This window comes from Oncorhynchus nerka, linkage group LG15, assembly GCF_034236695.1.
Source record: "Oncorhynchus nerka isolate Pitt River linkage group LG15, Oner_Uvic_2.0, whole genome shotgun sequence".
NCBI classification, from domain to species: Eukaryota; Metazoa; Chordata; class Actinopteri; order Salmoniformes; family Salmonidae; genus Oncorhynchus; species Oncorhynchus nerka.
In genome coordinates this window covers 104,495,814-104,513,896 of record NC_088410.1, presented here as the reverse complement: position 1 = coordinate 104,513,896, position 18,083 = coordinate 104,495,814, and the positions used below count along the sequence as shown (strand labels likewise).

The 18,083-nt window shown below is 38.9% G+C and overlaps 1 protein-coding gene across 1 annotated transcript in view; it reads left to right on the top strand.

The window, feature by feature from the left end:
- Positions 1-10,917, top strand: part of LOC115121206 (interleukin-10-like) — an 11,064-nt gene extending 147 nt beyond the window's left edge. The window contains exons 1-5 of the mRNA XM_065000815.1: positions 1-178; positions 1,250-1,309; positions 3,454-3,615; positions 7,423-7,485; positions 9,453-10,917. The exon at positions 1-178 is cut by the window's left edge and continues 147 nt beyond it. Of these exons, the coding sequence (XP_064856887.1) occupies positions 8-178; positions 1,250-1,309; positions 3,454-3,615; positions 7,423-7,485; positions 9,453-9,548 (552 nt within the window). The 5' untranslated portion in view covers positions 1-7 and the 3' untranslated portion in view covers positions 9,549-10,917. The remainder of the gene's footprint in view (positions 179-1,249; positions 1,310-3,453; positions 3,616-7,422; positions 7,486-9,452) is intronic.
- The last annotated feature ends 7,166 nt before the right edge of the window (positions 10,918-18,083 follow it).

Genomic DNA, 18,083 nt, shown 5'->3' with positions numbered 1-18,083 from the left:
CTCCAGGATGTCTCCCTGCTCTCTCCTCCTGTCCCTGCTGTTGGCTGCAGCGCTGCAGTGTGAGCATGCCCAGTGCAGACGTGTACCGTGCTCCGACCGCTGCTGCTCCTTCGTAGAGGGCTTCCCCGTCAGACTGAAGGAGCTCCGCACCGCCTTCTCCACCATCAGAGACTACTACGTAAGTACTCATATATATATATATATATATATATATATATACATTTATATACTACTCTGTAAGTACTCTAATATGTATATACTTTTATATTAACATACTACTATGAAAGTACTCTCTCTATATACATACATTTATATGAAAATACTACTATGCGAGTACTCTATATATATATATACTGTATATATATATATATATATATATATAAACACATTTATATTAATTAGTAGTATGTAAGTACTCTATATATACATTTATATTAATATACCACTATGTAAGTACTCTAATATACACATTTATTTGAATATACTACCATATAAGTACTATAAAAATATACATTTATATTAATATACTACCATCTAAGTACTCTTTTTCTCAATATATACATACACATGTAAGTACATTTATGTTAATATACTACCATATAGGTACTCTTTTTCTCAATATATACATACACATGTAAGTACATTTATGTTAATATACTACCATATAGGTACTATATATATATAAACATTGATATTAATATACTACCATATAAGTACTCTCTCTCTCTCTCTCTCTCTCTCTATATATATATATATATAGTATATATATATATATATACTATATATATATATATAAACACATGTATATGAATTAGTAGTATGTAAGTACTCTATATATACATTTAAATTAATATACTACTATGTAAGTACTCTATATATATTTAAATTAATATACTACTATGTAAGTACTCTATATATATTTAAATTAATATACTACTATGTAAGTACTCTACACAGTGATTTTGTAAAGTATTCAGACCCCTTGACTTTTTACACATTTTGTTATGTTATGGCCTTATTCTAAAGTATATAAAAATATATATTTTTTAATATATATATTTATTTCATTTAACCTTTATTTAACCTTTAACCAATTTGATCAATTTTAGAACAAGTCAAGGGTTCAATACTTACCGAAGGCTCTGTACATAACCCTAACCAAGCATATCATTGTACCGTTTACACCCACTGCATGACTGGATATGATACAAAACAGACTTCACTAAACTGGGCTGTTTGTTGTCTGCAGGAGGCTAATGATGAGCTGGAGACACCTCTTCTCGACAAGGGGATTCTAGACCACATCAAGGTGAGTTCATACTGTCTCCTCTGCTAGACGAGGGGATTCTAGACCACATCAAGGTGAGTTCATACTGTCTCCTCTGATAGAGAGGGGATTCTAGACCACATCAAGGTGAGTTCATACTGTCTCCTCTGCTAGACGAGGGGATTCTAGACCACATCAAGGTGAGTTCATACTGTCTCCTCTGCTAGACGAGGGGATTCTAGACCACATCAAGGTGAGTTCATACTGTCTCCTCTGCTAGACGAGGGGATTCTAGACCACATCAAGGTGAGTTCATACTGTCTCCTCTTCTAGACGAGGGTATTCTAGACTATATCAAGGTGAGTTCATACTGTCTCCTCTGCTAGACGAGGGGATTCTAGACCACATCAAGGTGAGTTCATACTGTCTCCTCTGCTAGACGAGGGGATTCTAGACCACATCAAGGTGAGTTCATACTGTCTCCTCTTCTAGACGAGGGGATTCTAGACTATATCAAGGTGAGTTCATACTGTCTCCTCTGCTAGACGAGGGGATTCTAGACCACATCAAGGTGAGTTCATACTGTCTCCTCTGCTAGACGAGGGGATTCTAGACCACATCAAGGTGAGTTCATACTGTCTCCTCTTCTAGACGAGGGTATTCTAGACTATAATCAAGGTGAGTTCATACTGTCTCCTCTTCTAGACGAGGGTATTCTAGACCACATCAAGGTGAGTCCATACTGTCTCCTCTTCTAGACGAGGGGATTCTAGACCACATCAAGGTGAGTTCATACTGTCTCCTCTGATAGACGAGGGTATTCTAGACTATATCAAGGTGAGTTCATACTGTCTCCTCTGCTAGACGAGGGTATTCTAGACCACATCAAGGTGAGTTCATACTGTCTCCTCTGATAGACGAGGGTATTCTAGACTATATCAAGGTGAGTTCATACTGTCTCCTCTTCTAGACGAGGGGATTCTAGACCACATCAAGGTGAGTCCATACTGTCTCCTCTTCTAGACGAGGGTATTCTAGACCACATCAAGGTGAGTTCATACTGTCTCCTCTGCTAGACGAGGGTATTCTAGACCACATCAAGGTGAGTTCATACTGTCTCCTCTGCTAGACGAGGGTATTCTAGACCACATCAAGGTGAGTTCATACTGTCTCCTCTGCTAGACGAGGGTATTCTAGACCACATCAAGGTGAGTTCATACTGTCTCCTCTGCTAAACGAGGGTATTCTAGACCACATCAAGGTGAGTTCATACTGTCTCCTCTGCTAGACGAGGGGATTCTAGACTATATCAAGGTGAGTTCATACTGTCTCCTCTTCTAGACGAGGGGATTCTAGACTATATCAAGGTGAGTTCATACTGTCTCCTCTGCTAGACGAGGGGATTCTAGACCACATCAAGGTGAGTTCATACTGTCTCCTCTTCTAGACGAGGGGATTCTAGACCACATCAAGGTGAGTTCATACTGTCTCCTCTTCTAGACGAGGGGATTCTAGACCACATCAAGGTGAGTCCATACTGTCTCCTCTTCTAGACGAGGGGATTCTAGACTATATCAAGGTGAGTCCATACTGTCTCCTCTTCTAGACGAGGGTATTCTAGACTATATCAAGGTGAGTTCATACTGTCTCCTCTGATAGACGAGGGTATTCTAGACTATATCAAGGTGAGTTCATACTGTCTCCTCTTCTAGACGAGGGTATTCTAGACCACATCAAGGTGAGTTCATACTGTCTCCTCTGATAGACGAGGGTATTCTAGACTATATCAAGGTGAGTTCATACTGTCTCCTCTGATACATAAGTGTGTTGAAGATTAACAAAATGTATTTTAAAAATAAACCATTATCCCCCAAGAGTTCCCTAATTTTAGGGTTAGTTATAATGTCCTCATCTTCAATTAGGGTTAAGGTTAGTTAAGGTTAGTTATAGTGATAATGTCCTCATCTTCAATTAGGGTTAAGATTAGTTAAGGTTAGTTATAGTGATAATGTCCTCATCTTCAATTAGGGTTAAGATTAGTTAAGGTTAGTTATAATGTCCTCATCTTCAGTTAGGGTTAAGGTTAGTTAGGGTTAGTTATAGTTAACTCATCTTCAGTGTGTTTGCTCCTCTCTCCAGAAATACATAGCAAAGTTGTGATGTTGATGACCTTGTTTCCTCATCAGAGCCCGGTGGGGTGTCATACTATGGACAGCCTCCTGATGTTCTATCTCCACACGGTGTTGCCCACCGCCATGAACAACAACAGTGGAACACACAACTTTAAATCTCCCATCGACTCCATCGGAAACATCTTCCACGAGCTGAAGAAGAGCATCGTCCAATGTGTATGTAGCCTGGTCTGATATCCTGTTAAAGTAGTCTGGTCCTATATAGTCTGGTCCTATATAGTCTGGTCCTATATAGTCTGGTCCTATATAGGCTGGTCCTATATAGTCCTATATAGTCTGGTCCTATATAGTCCTATATAGTCTGGTCCTATATAGTCCTATATAGTCTGGTCCTACATAGTCTGGTCCTATATAGTCTGGTCCTATATAGTCCTATATAGTCTGGTCCTATATAGTCCTATATAGTCTGGTCCTACATAGTCTGGTCCTATATAGTCCTATATAGTCTGGTCCTACATAGTCTGGTCCTATATAGTCCTATATAGTCTGGTCCTACATAGTCTGGTCCTATATAGTCTGGTCCTATATAGTCTGGTCCTATATAGTCTGGTCCTATATAGTCCTATATAGTCTGGTCCTATATAGTCTGGTCCTATATAGTCTGGTCCTATATAGTCTGGTCCTATATAGTCTGGTCCTATATAGTCCTATATAGTCTGGTCCTATATAGTCCTATATAGTCTGGTCCTATATAGTCCTATATAGTCTGGTCCTATATAATCTGGTCCTACATAGTCTGGTCCTATATAGTGTGGTCCTATATAGTCTGGTCCTATATAGTCTGGTCCTACATAGTCTGGTCCTATATAGTCTGGTCCTATATAATCTGGTCCTATATAGTCCTATATAGTCTGGTCCTATATAGTCTGGTCCTATATAGTCTGGTCCTATATAGTCCTATATAGTCTGGTCCTACATAGTCTGGTCCTATATAGTCTGGTCCTATATAGTCCTATATAGTCTGGTCCTATATAGTCTGGTCCTACATAGTCTGGTCCTATATAGTCTGGTCCTACATAGTCTGGTCCTATATAGTCTGGTCCTATATAGTCTGGTCCTATATAGTCTGGTCCTATATAGTCCTATATAGTCTGGTCCTATATAGTCCTATATAGTCTGGTCCTATATAGTCCTATATAGTCTGGTCCTATATAGTCCTATATAATCTGGTCCTATATAGTCTGGTCCTATATAGTCTGGTCCTATATAGTCCTATATAGTCTGGTCCTATATAGTCCTATATAGTCTGGTCCTATATAGTCCTATATAGTCTGGTCCTATATAGTCCTATATAGTCTGGTCCTACATAGTCTGGTCCTATATAGTCCTATATAGTCTGGTCCTACATAGTCCTATATAGTCTGGTCCTATATAGTCCTATATAGTCTGGTCCTATATAGTCCTATATAGTCTGGTCCTATATAGTCCTATATAGTCTGGTCCTATATAGTCTGGTCCTATATAGTCCTATATAGTCTGGTCCTACATAGTCTGGTCCTATATAGTCCTATATAGTCTGGTCCTACATAGTCTGGTCCTATATAGTCCTATATAGTCTGGTCCTACATAGTCCTATATAGTCTGGTCCTATATAGTCCTATATAGTCTGGTCCTATATAGTCCTATATAGTCTGGTCCTATATAGTCCTATATAGTCTGGTCCTATATAATCTGGTCCTATATAGTCCTATATAGTCTGGTCCTACATAGTCTGGTCCTATATAGTCTGGTCCTATATAGTCTGGTCCTATATAGTCTGGTCCTACATAGTCTGGTCCTATATAGTCTGGTCCTATATAGTCTGGTCCTATATAGTCCTATATAGTCTGGTCCTATATAGTCCTATATAGTCTGGTCCTACATAGTCTGGTCCTATATAGTCCTATATAGTCTGGTCCTACATAGTCCTATATAGTCTGGTCCTATATAGTCCTATATAGTCTGGTCCTATATAGTCCTATATAGTCTGGTCCTATATAGTCTGGTCCTATATAGTCCTATATAGTCTGGTCCTACATAGTCTGGTCCTATATAGTCCTATATAGTCTGGTCCTATATAGTCTGGTCCTATATAGTCCTATATAATCTGGTCCTACATAGTCTGGTCCTATATAGTCCTATATAGTCTGGTCCTACATAGTCTGGTCCTATATAGTCCTATATAGTCTGGTCCTATATAGTCTGGTCCTATATAGTCCTATATAATCTGGTCCTATATAGTCCTATATAGTCTGGTCCTATATAGTCCTATATAGTCTGGTCCTATATAGTCCTATATAGTCTGGTCCTATATAGTCCTATATAGTCTGGTCCTATATAGTCCTATATAGTCTGGTCCTATATAGTCCTATATAGTCCTATATAGTCTGGTCCTACATAGTCTGGTCCTATATAGTCCTATATAGTCTGGTCCTATATAATCTGGTCCTATATAGTCTGGTCCTATATAGTCCTATATAGTCTGGTCCTATATAGTCCTATATAGGCTGGTCCTATATAGTCCTATATAGTCTGGTCCTATATAGTCCTATATAGTCTGGTCCTATATAGTCCTATATAGTCTGGTCCTATATAGTCCTATATAGTCTGGTCCTATATAGTCCTATATAGTCTGGTCCTATATAGTCCTATATAGTCTGGTCCTATATAGTCCTATATAGTCCTATATAGTCTGGTCCTACATAGTCTGGTCCTATATAGTCCTATATAGTCTGGTCCTATATAATCTGGTCCTATATAGTCTGGTCCTATATAGTCCTATATAGTCTGGTCCTATATAGTCCTATATAGGCTGGTCCTATATAGTCCTATATAGTCTGGTCCTATATAGTCCTATATAGTCTGGTCCTATATAATCTGGTCCTATATAGTCTGGTCCTATATAGTCCTATATAGTCTGGTCCTATATAGTCTGGTCCTATATAATCTGGTCCTATATAATCTGGTCCTATATAATCTGGTCCTATATAGTCTGGTCCTATATAATCTGGTCCTATATAGTCTGGTCCTATATAGTCTGGTCCTATATAATCTGGTCCTATATAGTCTGGTCCTATATAATCTGGTCCTATATAGTCTGGTCCTATATAGTCTGGTCCTATATAATCTGGTCCTATATAGTCTGGTCCTATATAGTCTGGTCCTATATAGTCCTATATAGTCTGGTCCTATATAGTCCTATATAGTCTGGTCCTATATAGTCTGGTCCTATATAGTCCTATATATTCTGGTCCTATATAGTCTGGTCCTATATAAGCTGCTCCTATTTATTTCATGGATGTGTGTCATATCATTAATGCTTCGTCATGTTCTGTGACATAGTTGTATATGTATCCCCCTCGCTGGAAACCTCAGAGTTAGGGACCAGCTGGCGGTCTAACCCTAAACACACAACTCTGACACGGTTACTTCCTAATTTACACAGCATCCAACAACCTTACGCTAGAGAGAGAGTCTGTCTGTCTGTCTGTCTGTCTGTCTGTCTGTCTGTCTGTCTGTCTGTCTGTCTGTCTGTCTGTCGGTCGGTCTCTGTCTGTCTGTCTGTCTGTCTGTCTGTCTGTCTGTCTGTCTGTCTGGCTGTCTGTCTGTCTGTCTGTCTGTCTGTCTGTCTGTCTGTCTGTCGGTCTCTGTCTGTCTGTCTGTCTGTCTGTCTGTCTGTCCGTCTGTCTGTCTGTCTGTCTGTCTGTCTGTCTGTCTGTCGGTCTCTGTCTGTCTGTCTGTCTGTCTGTCTGTCTGTCTGTCTGTCTGTCTGTCTGTCTGTCTGTCTGTCTGTCGGTCTCTGTCTGTCTGTCTGTCTGTCTGTCTGTCTGTCTGTCTGTCTGTCTGTCTGTCTGTCTGTCTGTCTGTCTGTGTTTCCAGTGTACTACTGCAGCAGCCTGGAGCCTCCCAACAATATTGCAGCGTGGGGTGGCTGTCACAAGATCTGATCTCTTCCTCCCCCTTCCCCTCTTTCTCTCTCCACAGAGGAACTACTTCTCCTGTAAGAAACCGTTTGACATCAACAATTTAATCTCCTCATATAAAAAGGTCAGTCCCCAGCAGGTTCTGAGTGTGTGTGTGTGTGTGCACATAAAATATTAATTAAAGTAGTTTGCGATGTCATGTGGTTTTGTAATAAATATACTCTCTGATTCAACAAAAGAGGCAGACATGTTCTTCATTTACAATAACTTTGCTTATCAGAGAACCAGATTTAGCTGTTACTTTTTTGACATCATAAACAGGGCAGCCAGATTAACTCTCCATTGTTCTAAACAGGGCAGCCAGATTAACTCTCCATTGTTCTAAACAGGGCAGCCAGATTAACTCTCCATTGTTCTAAACAGGGCAGCCAGATTAACTCTCCATTGTTCTAAACAGGGCAGCCAGATTAACTCTCCATTGTTCTAAAAAGGGCAGCCAGATTAACTCTCCATTGTTCTAAACAGGGCAGCCAGATTATCTCTCCATTGTTCTAAACAGGGCAGCCAGATTAACTCTCCATTGTTCTAAACAGGGCAGCCAGATTAACTCTCCATTGTTCTAAACAGGGCAGCCAGATTAACTCTCCATTGTTCTAAACAGGGCAGCCAGATGAACTCTCCATTGTTCTAAACAGGGCAGCCAGATGAACTCTCCATTGTTCTAAACAGGGCAGCCAGATGAACTCTCCATTGTTCTAAACAGGGCAGCCAGATTAACTCTCCATTGTTCTAAACAGGGCAGCCAGATTATCTCTCCATTGTTCTAAACAGGGCAGCCAGATTAACTCTCCATTGTTCTAAACAGGGCAGCCAGATTAACTCTCCATTGTTCTAAACAGGGCAGCCAGATTAACTCTCCATTGTTCTAAACAGGGCAGCCAGATGAACTCTCCATTGTTCTAAACAGGGCAGCCAGATGAACTCTCCATTGTTCTAAACAGGGCAGCCAGATTATCTCTCCATTGTTCTAAACAGGGCAGCCAGATTAACTCTCCATTGTTCTAAACAGGGCAGCCAGATTAACTCTCCATTGTTCTAAACAGGGCAGCCAGATTAACTCTCCATTGTTCTAAACAGGGCAGCCAGATGAACTCTCCATTGTTCTAAACAGGGCAGCCAGATTAACTCTCCATTGTTCTAAACAGGGCAGCCAGATTATCTCTCCATTGTTCTAAACAGGGCAGCCAGATTAACTCTCCATTGTTCTAAACAGGGCAGCCAGATTAACTCTCCATTGTTCTAAACAGGGCAGCCAGATGAACTCTCCATTGTTCTAAACAGGGCAGCCAGATTAACTCTCCATTGTTCTAAACAGGGCAGCCAGATGAACTCTCCATTGTTCTAAACAGGGCAGCCAGATGAACTCTCCATTGTTCTAAACAGGGCAACCAGATTAACTCTCCATTGTTCTAAACAGGGCAGCCAGATTAACTCTCCATTGTTCTAACCATATTAATATTGTCCCAAATGCATCAGAATCTCTCGTGTCTTCACGTTGAAATCAAATTATTATCCAGTCCTCTGATTTTATTTAGGAATGTTTTATATATATATATATAAAAACAGTATTTTCATTCCAGTACATACTAGCAACACGCATAACCACCAAACCAGACAGGCAAATTCAGGGCAGCTAAGACAACCCAAGCCAAGGACAAATCACCTTAAATACACAGTTTTATACAGAGCTATAGCTGATTGGAACTCTTTACCAATCCATATCTCTTAGGCAAAAAGTAATGTGATAGACCATATGACTGGACAGGAAATAGAAAGAACATCTAATGTGATAGACGATATGACTGGACAGGAAATAGAAAGAACATCTAATGTGATAGACCATATGACTGGACAGGAAGTAGAAAGCATCAACTGAATGTTAAATGTGTTTCCTGTCAAAGTTAGGATTAGGGTAAGAGTATGGGTTAGGGGTTAGGGGTTAGGGAAAATAGGATTTTGAATGGGCCTGAATTCTGTATCCCCACAAGGTATGGTTCCTCTAACCTGAGTGTGTGCTTCCTGTGTGTCTAGATGCAGGATAAGGGCCTTTATAAGGCAATGGGAGAGCTGGACCTGCTCTTCAACTACATCGAGGAGTACTTGGTCTCTCAGAGACGCAAACACTGACCCCTGACCCCTAACCACTGCCTCAGCCAACCAGGACACACTGACCCTGAGCATGGACCAACAAATATGAGTAACCTCAAACCTCTAATAACCTCCAACCCCAAACCTCTAAACTGCATGTTCAGACCAGGAAGGAATCTGTGTCTTTGCGGAAGTGTTTTTTTTTAAACATTCCATATAAGTCTTTGCGTTAGTCTTTAATCCTACTCTTTAGTCGTTCTCGAAGACCGACTCTCTAAAGTCCTGAAGACCTTCTGAGGACCTAATAATTATAATATATACCATTTATCAGATGAATTTATCCTAATTCGTGTTCAGTACAGTACTGCCTTTATACATTTTAGTATGGATGGGCCCAGTGGGAAGTCAACCCGTGTTCATGACCTTATAAGCGCCATGCTCTACCAACTAAGCCAGGAACTTCTCTCTCAAGTCCTGAACCACATGTAGCTTCAGATTCATCATGGTGTTTATTAATCAGTCATATTGACTAAAACATTCTGCTGGAATGTCGATCCAGAGCATCCCGAACATGCTCAATGGGTGACATGGCTGGTGAGTATGCAGGCCATGGAAGAACTGGGACATTTTCAGCTTTCAGGAATTGTTTACAGATCCTTGTGACATGGGGCTGTGCATCATCATGGTAGGAATTGAACTGGAACTCGCCGTCGTACACGTGGAGTCAGAGCATCTCAAACATCCTGAGTGAGTATGCAGGCCATGGAAGGACTGGGCCATTTTTAGGAAATGTGTACAGATCCTTGAGACATGGGGCCGTGCATCATCATGCTGAACCGTGAGGGGAAGGTGGCAGATTAATAGCATGACTATGGGCGTCAGGATCTCGTCACGGTATAAAAATGCCATTGATCTAAATGACAAAATTGCACATCTTTTTATTGTCCCCAGCACAAGGTGCACCTGTGTAATGATCATGCTGTTTAATCAGATTCTTGATATGCCACACCTGTCAGGTGGCTGAATTATCTTGGCCAAGGGGAAATGCGCACTAACAGGAATGTAAGCAATATTTGAGCGAAATAAGCTTTCTGTGTGTACGGAACATTGCTGGTATTTTGTTTTGTAAAATAATCAATAACTGCCATCTCTTCATGGTCTATGTTTTTGACTAATAATTAGCTCCCCTGACATTTTAAATAGTTGTGCCTAAATGTTTGTGAGGTAGAATGTATTTATTTTAAATCAGCTTTTAAGTGTTTTAGCTGTCAATGTTTTGGTATTTATTTATGATTTTAACTGCAGTTTTAAAATAAATCTTCTACTTTGAAACCATTTTACCTCAGTGCTTTTGTTTGCCTTTAAAATGCGAAGCCTTTTAAGTGGTGGGGCAGTTCTTCCACCTGTTGTTTAGACCGCTTCAGCGATGGCTTGTATGTTTATATTCAGAGGTGGACACTTTCCGTGGGAATTAACGGGAATATATGGGAATTAGTGGGAATATATGGGAATTAACGGGAATATATGGGAATTAACAGGAATATATGGGAATTAACGGGAATATATGGGAATTAGAGGGAATATATGGAATTAGAGGGAATATATGGGAATTAACGGGAATATATGGGAATTAACGGAAATATAGGGGAATTAACGGAAATATATGGGAATTAGAGGGAATATATGGGAATTAGAGGGAATATATGGGAATTAGAAGGAATATATGGGAATTAACGGGAATATATGGGAATTAACGGGAATATATGGGAATTAACGGAAATATATGGGAATTAACGGAAATATATGGGAATTAACGGAAATATATGGGAATTAGAGGGAATATATGGGAATTAACGGAAATATATGGGAATTAATGGGAATATATGGGAATTAACGGAAATATATGGGAATTAACGGGAATATATGGGAATTAATGGGAATATATGGGAATTAACGGAAATATATGGGAATTAACGGAAATATATGGGAATTAACGGAAATATATGGGAATTAGAGGGAATATATGGGAATTAACGGAAATATATGGGAATTAACGGAAATATATGGGAATTAACGGAAATATATGGGAATTAACGGGAATATATGCAAATGAACATTAATACCATTTAAATGTAGAGGCTTTTTGCATTGGATATATTTACCATATGGAGACAGAAACATTTACCTTATCATAAGTGGACATACAGTAATTGCAAATTATTAAATCCTTCCAATAGAAAAAAAAACAATTTAGTTACGAATTGAACATTAATTCAATGAGTTGACTCTTCACATTGGATGATTTCATTGACCAACAAAAGAAAGGGAATATTGATTTACCCCTAATGATACATCGCATCTCCCAAATACATTTTCAACATACATCTGTAAAATGATAGTCTAGAAACTAAAGCTTTGGTTGTCTTCCTCTCAGGCTTCCATGTCTTCTCCCTGCACCTCCTCCATGTCCACCTCTTGAACATCAGACTCTGAGGCCTCATCTTCACTGTCACTTTCCCACCTTGTTGAGGATGGCTTGTTGTCAAGCTCAAAAAGACTCAAATTTGCCTGAATGGCCACCAATTTTTTCCACCCTTGTATTGGTCAGCCTGTTGCGTGCTTTGGTGTGTGTGTGTGTGTTCCCAAACAAGGACCAGTTGCACTCTGAGGCGGCTGATGTTGGTGGGATTTGGAGGATGATTGAGGCAACAGGGGAAACAGCCTCAGATCCACAAAGCTCCTTCCACTAGGTGGTTGATGAGATATGTTTAGTTCGACTGCAATATTACATCTCCATCCCAAAGCCCATGCTTGGAAGTGTACTTCGCCAGACTGCCAAGAACCTCGCCCTCATCCAGGCCAAGGTGGCGAGACACGGCAGTGATGACACCATAGGCCTTGTCGATCTCTGCACCAGACAGGATGCTCTTGCAAGTTGTCTTGGGGTCCAACATGTACGTGGGTCCAACATGGCGTCTATGGGCTTCAGGCAGAAGTCTTCATGCTTTTTGATGTATTTCAGAACTGCAGTTTCCTCTGCTTGGAGCAACAGTGAAGTGGGCAGGGCAGTATGGATTTATTCTCTTACATCTGCAAGCAGAGTCTGAACATCAGACAGGATGGCATTGTCCGTGCAATGGCTACTGCTATAGGTTTCAGGAGTTTCAGGCTGCTTACCACGCTCCCAACATATATAATCCAGGAGGATCCTCTTGATGGGGCTGTCCACATCGACAGACTGTGATATGGCCATTTCTTGGAGAGACTCCTTCCCCTCCAGGAGACTGTCAAACATGATGACAACACCACCCCAACGGGTGTTGCTGGGCAGCTTCAATGTGATGCTCTTATTCTTCTCATTTTGCTTGGTTTGCTGCTATAACTTAATGACCCTTCACATACCTTACCATTTCATTGGCTCTCTTGGTATCCATTGTTTTCAGTATTATATACATTTGCAAAACATTCTAAAAACGTGTTTTTGCTTGTCATTATGGAGTATTGTGATGTCATTATGGAGTATTGTGATGTCATTATGGAGTATTGTGATGTCATTATGGAGTATTGTGATGTCATTATGGAGTATTGTGATGTCATTATGGAGTATTGTGAAGTATTGTGATGTCATTATGGAGTATTGTGATGTCATTATGGAGTATTGTGATGTCATTATGGAGTATTGTGATGTCATTATGGAGTATTGTGATGTCATTATGGAGTATTGTGATGTCATTATGGGGTATTGTGATGTCATTATGGAGTATTGTGATGTCATTATGGAGTATTGTGATGTCATTATGGAGTATTGTGATGTCATTATGGAGTATTGTGATGTCATTATGGAGTATTGTGATGTCATTATGGAGTATTGTGTGTAGATGGATGACGAAAAAAAATATGTAATTCATTTTTAGAACAAATACCATTATAATGTCTCTGACCTGTTGGGGAATAATCAGAATTAGTTGGGTAACATAGATAATATGTTTTATTTTCATTATATGCTATCTATTTTTGTATAATACTGTTGGCCGGTTGCAGTTATCTGTTCTCTGTCAAGGTTTCATGAGAACATAGTTTAGGAGACAAAGCTGAACGATAATTTATAGCCAATGCTGTCTGGCTATGCGTGTCTTTGCTATAAAGGATCTCAGTTGCAATGTGTAAGGGACTCTCAGAGAATTCATTTATAGACACTGAGTTGATCTGAGAGTCACAGGGTTGTGATGGAGCTCATATAATTAAAGATGGACTTTGTGATAACTAACTCTGACTTGTGTTGTGGTTTGCTCTCATGATTTAGTAAACAGAGGACATTTCCACTACAGACCTCTGCTGCTGTTAAATACCATTATAATGTCTCTGACCTCTACTGCTGTTAAATACCATTATAATGTCTCTGACCTCTGCTGCTGCTGTTAAATACCATTATAATGTCTCTGACCTCTACTGCTGTTAAATACCATTATAATGTCTCTGACCTCTACTGCTGCTGTTAAATACCATTATAATGTCTCTGACCTCTACTGCTGCTGTTAAATACCATTATAATGTCTCTGACCTCTGCTGCTGTTATATACCATTATAATGTCTCTGACCTCTACTGCTGTTAAATACCATTATAATGTCTCTGACCTCTACTGCTGCTGTTAAATACCATTATAATGTCTCTGACCTCTACTGCTGTTAAATACCATTATAATGTCTCTGACCTCTACTGCTGTTAAATACCATTATAATGTCTCTGACCTCTACTGCTGTTAAATACCATTATAATGTCTCTGACCTCTACTACTGTTAAATACCATTATAATGTCTCTGACCTCTACTGCTGCTGTTAAATACCATTATAATGTCTCTGACCTCTACTGCTGCTGTTAAATACCATTATAATGTCTCTGACCTCTACTGCTGTTAAATACCATTATAATGTCTCTGACCTCTACTGCTGCTGTTAAATACCATTATAATGTCTCTGACCTCTACTGCTGTTAAATACCATTATAATGTCTCTGACCTCTACTGCTGTTAAATACCATTATAATGTCTCTGACCTCTACTGCTGTTAAATACCATTATAATGTCTCTGACCTCTACTACTGCTGTTAAATACCATTATAATGTCTCTGACCTCTGCTGCTGTTAAATACCATTATAATGTCTCTGACCTCTACTGCTGTTAAATACCATTATAATGTCTCTGACCTCTACTACTGCTGTTAAATACCATTATAATGTCTCTGACCTCTGCTGCTGTTAAATACCATTATAATGTCTCTGACCTCTACTGCTGTTAAATACCATTATAATGTCTCTGACCTCTACTGCTGTTAAATACCATTATAATGTCTCTGACCTCTACTGCTGTTAAATACCATTATAATGTCTCTGACCTCTACTGCTGCTGTTAAATACCATTATAATGTCTCTGACCTCTACTGCTGTTAAATACCATTATAATGTCTCTGACCTCTACTGCTGTTAAATACCATTATAATGTCTCTGACCTCTACTGCTGCTGTTAAATACCATTATAATGTCTCTGACCTCTACTGCTGTTAAATACCATTATAATGTATCTGACCTCTACTACTGCTGTTAAATACCATTATAATGTCTCTGACCTCTACTGCTGTTAAATACCATTATAATGTCTCTGACCTCTACTGCTGCTGTTAAATACCATTATAATGTCTCTGACCTCTACTACTGCTGTTAAATACCATTATAATGTCTCTGACCTCTACTGCTGTTAAATACTATTATAATGTCTCTGACCTCTACTGCTGCTGTTAAATACCATTATAATGTCTCTGACCTCTACTACTGTTAAATACCATTATAATGTCTCTGACCTCTGCTGCTGTTAAATACCATTATAATGTCTCTGACCTCTACTGCTGCTGTTAAATACCATTATAATGTCTCTGACCTCTACTACTGCTGTTAAATACTATTATAATGTCTCTGACCTCTACTGCTGTTAAATACCATTATAAAGTCTCTGACCTCTACTGATGTTAAATACCATTATAATGTCTCTGACCTCTACTGCTGTTAAATACCATTATAATGTCTCTGACCTCTACTGCTGCTGTTAAATACCATTATAATGTCTCTGACCTCTACTACTGCTGTTAAATACCATTATAATGTCTCTGACCTCTACTGCTGCTGTTAAATACCATTATAATGTCTCTGACCTCTACTGCTGTTAAATACCATTATAATGTCTCTGACCTCTACTGCTGTTAAATACCATTATAATGTCTCTGACCTCTACTGCTGCTGTTAAATACCATTATAATGTCTCTGACCTCTACTGCTGTTAAATACCATTATAATGTCTCTGACCTCTACTGCTGTTAAATACCATTATAATGTCTCTGACCTCTACTGCTGCTGTTAAATACCATTATAATGTCTCTGACCTCTACTGCTCTTAAATACCATTATAATGTCTCTGACCTCTACTGCTGTTAAATACCATTATAATGTCTCTGACCTCTACTGCTGCTGTTAAATACCATTATAATGTCTCTGACCTCTACTGCTGCTGTTAAATACCATTACAATGTCTCTGACCTCTACTGCTGTTAAATACCATTATAATGTCTCTGACCTCTACTGCTGTTAAATACCATTATAATGTCTCTGACCTCTACTGCTGTTAAATACCATTATAATGTCTCTGACCTCTACTGCTGTTAAATACCATTATAATGTCTCTGACCACTACTGCTGTTAAATACCATTATAATGTCTCTGACCTCTACTGCTGCTGTTAAATACCATTATAATGTCTCTGACCTCTACTGCTGTTAAATACCATTATAATGTCTCTGACCTCTACTGCTGCTGTTAAATACCATTATAATGTCTCTGACCTCTACTGCTGTTAAATACCATTATAATGTCTCTGACCTCTACTGCTGTTAAATACCATTATAATGTCTCTGATCTCTACTACTGCTGTTAAATACCATTATAATGTCTCTGACCTCTACTGCTGCTGTTAAATACCATTATAATGTCTCTGACCTCTACTGCTGTTAAATACCATTATAATGTCTCTGACCTCTACTGCTGTTAAATACCATTATAATGTCTCTGACCTCTACTGCTGCTGTTAAATACCATTATAATGTCTCTGACCTCTACTGCTGTTAAATACCATTATAATGTCTCTGACCTCTACTGCTGTTAAATACCATTATAATGTCTCTGACCTCTACTGCTGCTGTTAAATACCATTATAATGTCTCTGACCTCTACTGCTGTTAAATACTATTATAATGTCTCTGACCTCTACTGCTGTTAAATACCATTATAAAGTCTCTGACCTCTACTGATGTTAAATACCATTATAATGTCTCTGACCTCTACTGCTGTTAAATACCATTATAATGTCTCTGACCTCTACTGCTGCTGTTAAATACCATTATAATGTCTCTGACCTCTACTACTGCTGTTAAATACCATTATAATGTCTCTGACCTCTACTGCTGCTGTTAAATACCATTATAATGTCTCTGACCTCTACTGCTGTTAAATACCATTATAATGTCTCTGACCTCTACTGCTGTTAAATACCATTATAATGTCTCTGACCTCTACTGCTGCTGTTAAATACCATTATAATGTCTCTGACCTCTACTGCTGTTAAATACCATTATAATGTCTCTGACCTCTACTGCTGTTAAATACCATTATAATGTCTCTGACCTCTACTGCTGCTGTTAAATACCATTATAATGTCTCTGACCTCTACTGCTCTTAAATACCATTATAATGTCTCTGACCTCTACTGCTGTTAAATACCATTATAATGTCTCTGACCTCTACTGCTGCTGTTAAATACCATTATAATGTCTCTGACCTCTACTGCTGCTGTTAAATACCATTACAATGTCTCTGACCTCTACTGCTGTTAAATACCATTATAATGTCTCTGACCTCTACTGCTGTTAAATACCATTATAATGTCTCTGACCTCTACTGCTGTTAAATACCATTATAATGTCTCTGACCTCTACTGCTGTTAAATACCATTATAATGTCTCTGACCACTACTGCTGTTAAATACCATTATAATGTCTCTGACCTCTACTGCTGCTGTTAAATACCATTATAATGTCTCTGACCTCTACTGCTGTTAAATACCATTATAATGTCTCTGACCTCTACTGCTGCTGTTAAATACCATTATAATGTCTCTGACCTCTACTGCTGTTAAATACCATTATAATGTCTCTGACCTCTACTGCTGTTAAATACCATTATAATGTCTCTGATCTCTACTGTTAAATACCATTATAATGTCTCTGACCTCTACTGCTGCTGTTAAATACCATTATAATGTCTCTGACCTCTACTGCTGTTAAATACCATTATAATGTCTCTGACCTCTACTGCTGTTAAATACCATTATAATGTCTCTGACCTCTACTGCTGCTGTTAAATACCATTATAATGTCTCTGACCTCTACTGCTGTTAAATACCATTATAATGTCTCTGACCTCTACTGCTGTTAAATACCATTATAATGTCTCTGACCTACTGCTGCTGTTAAA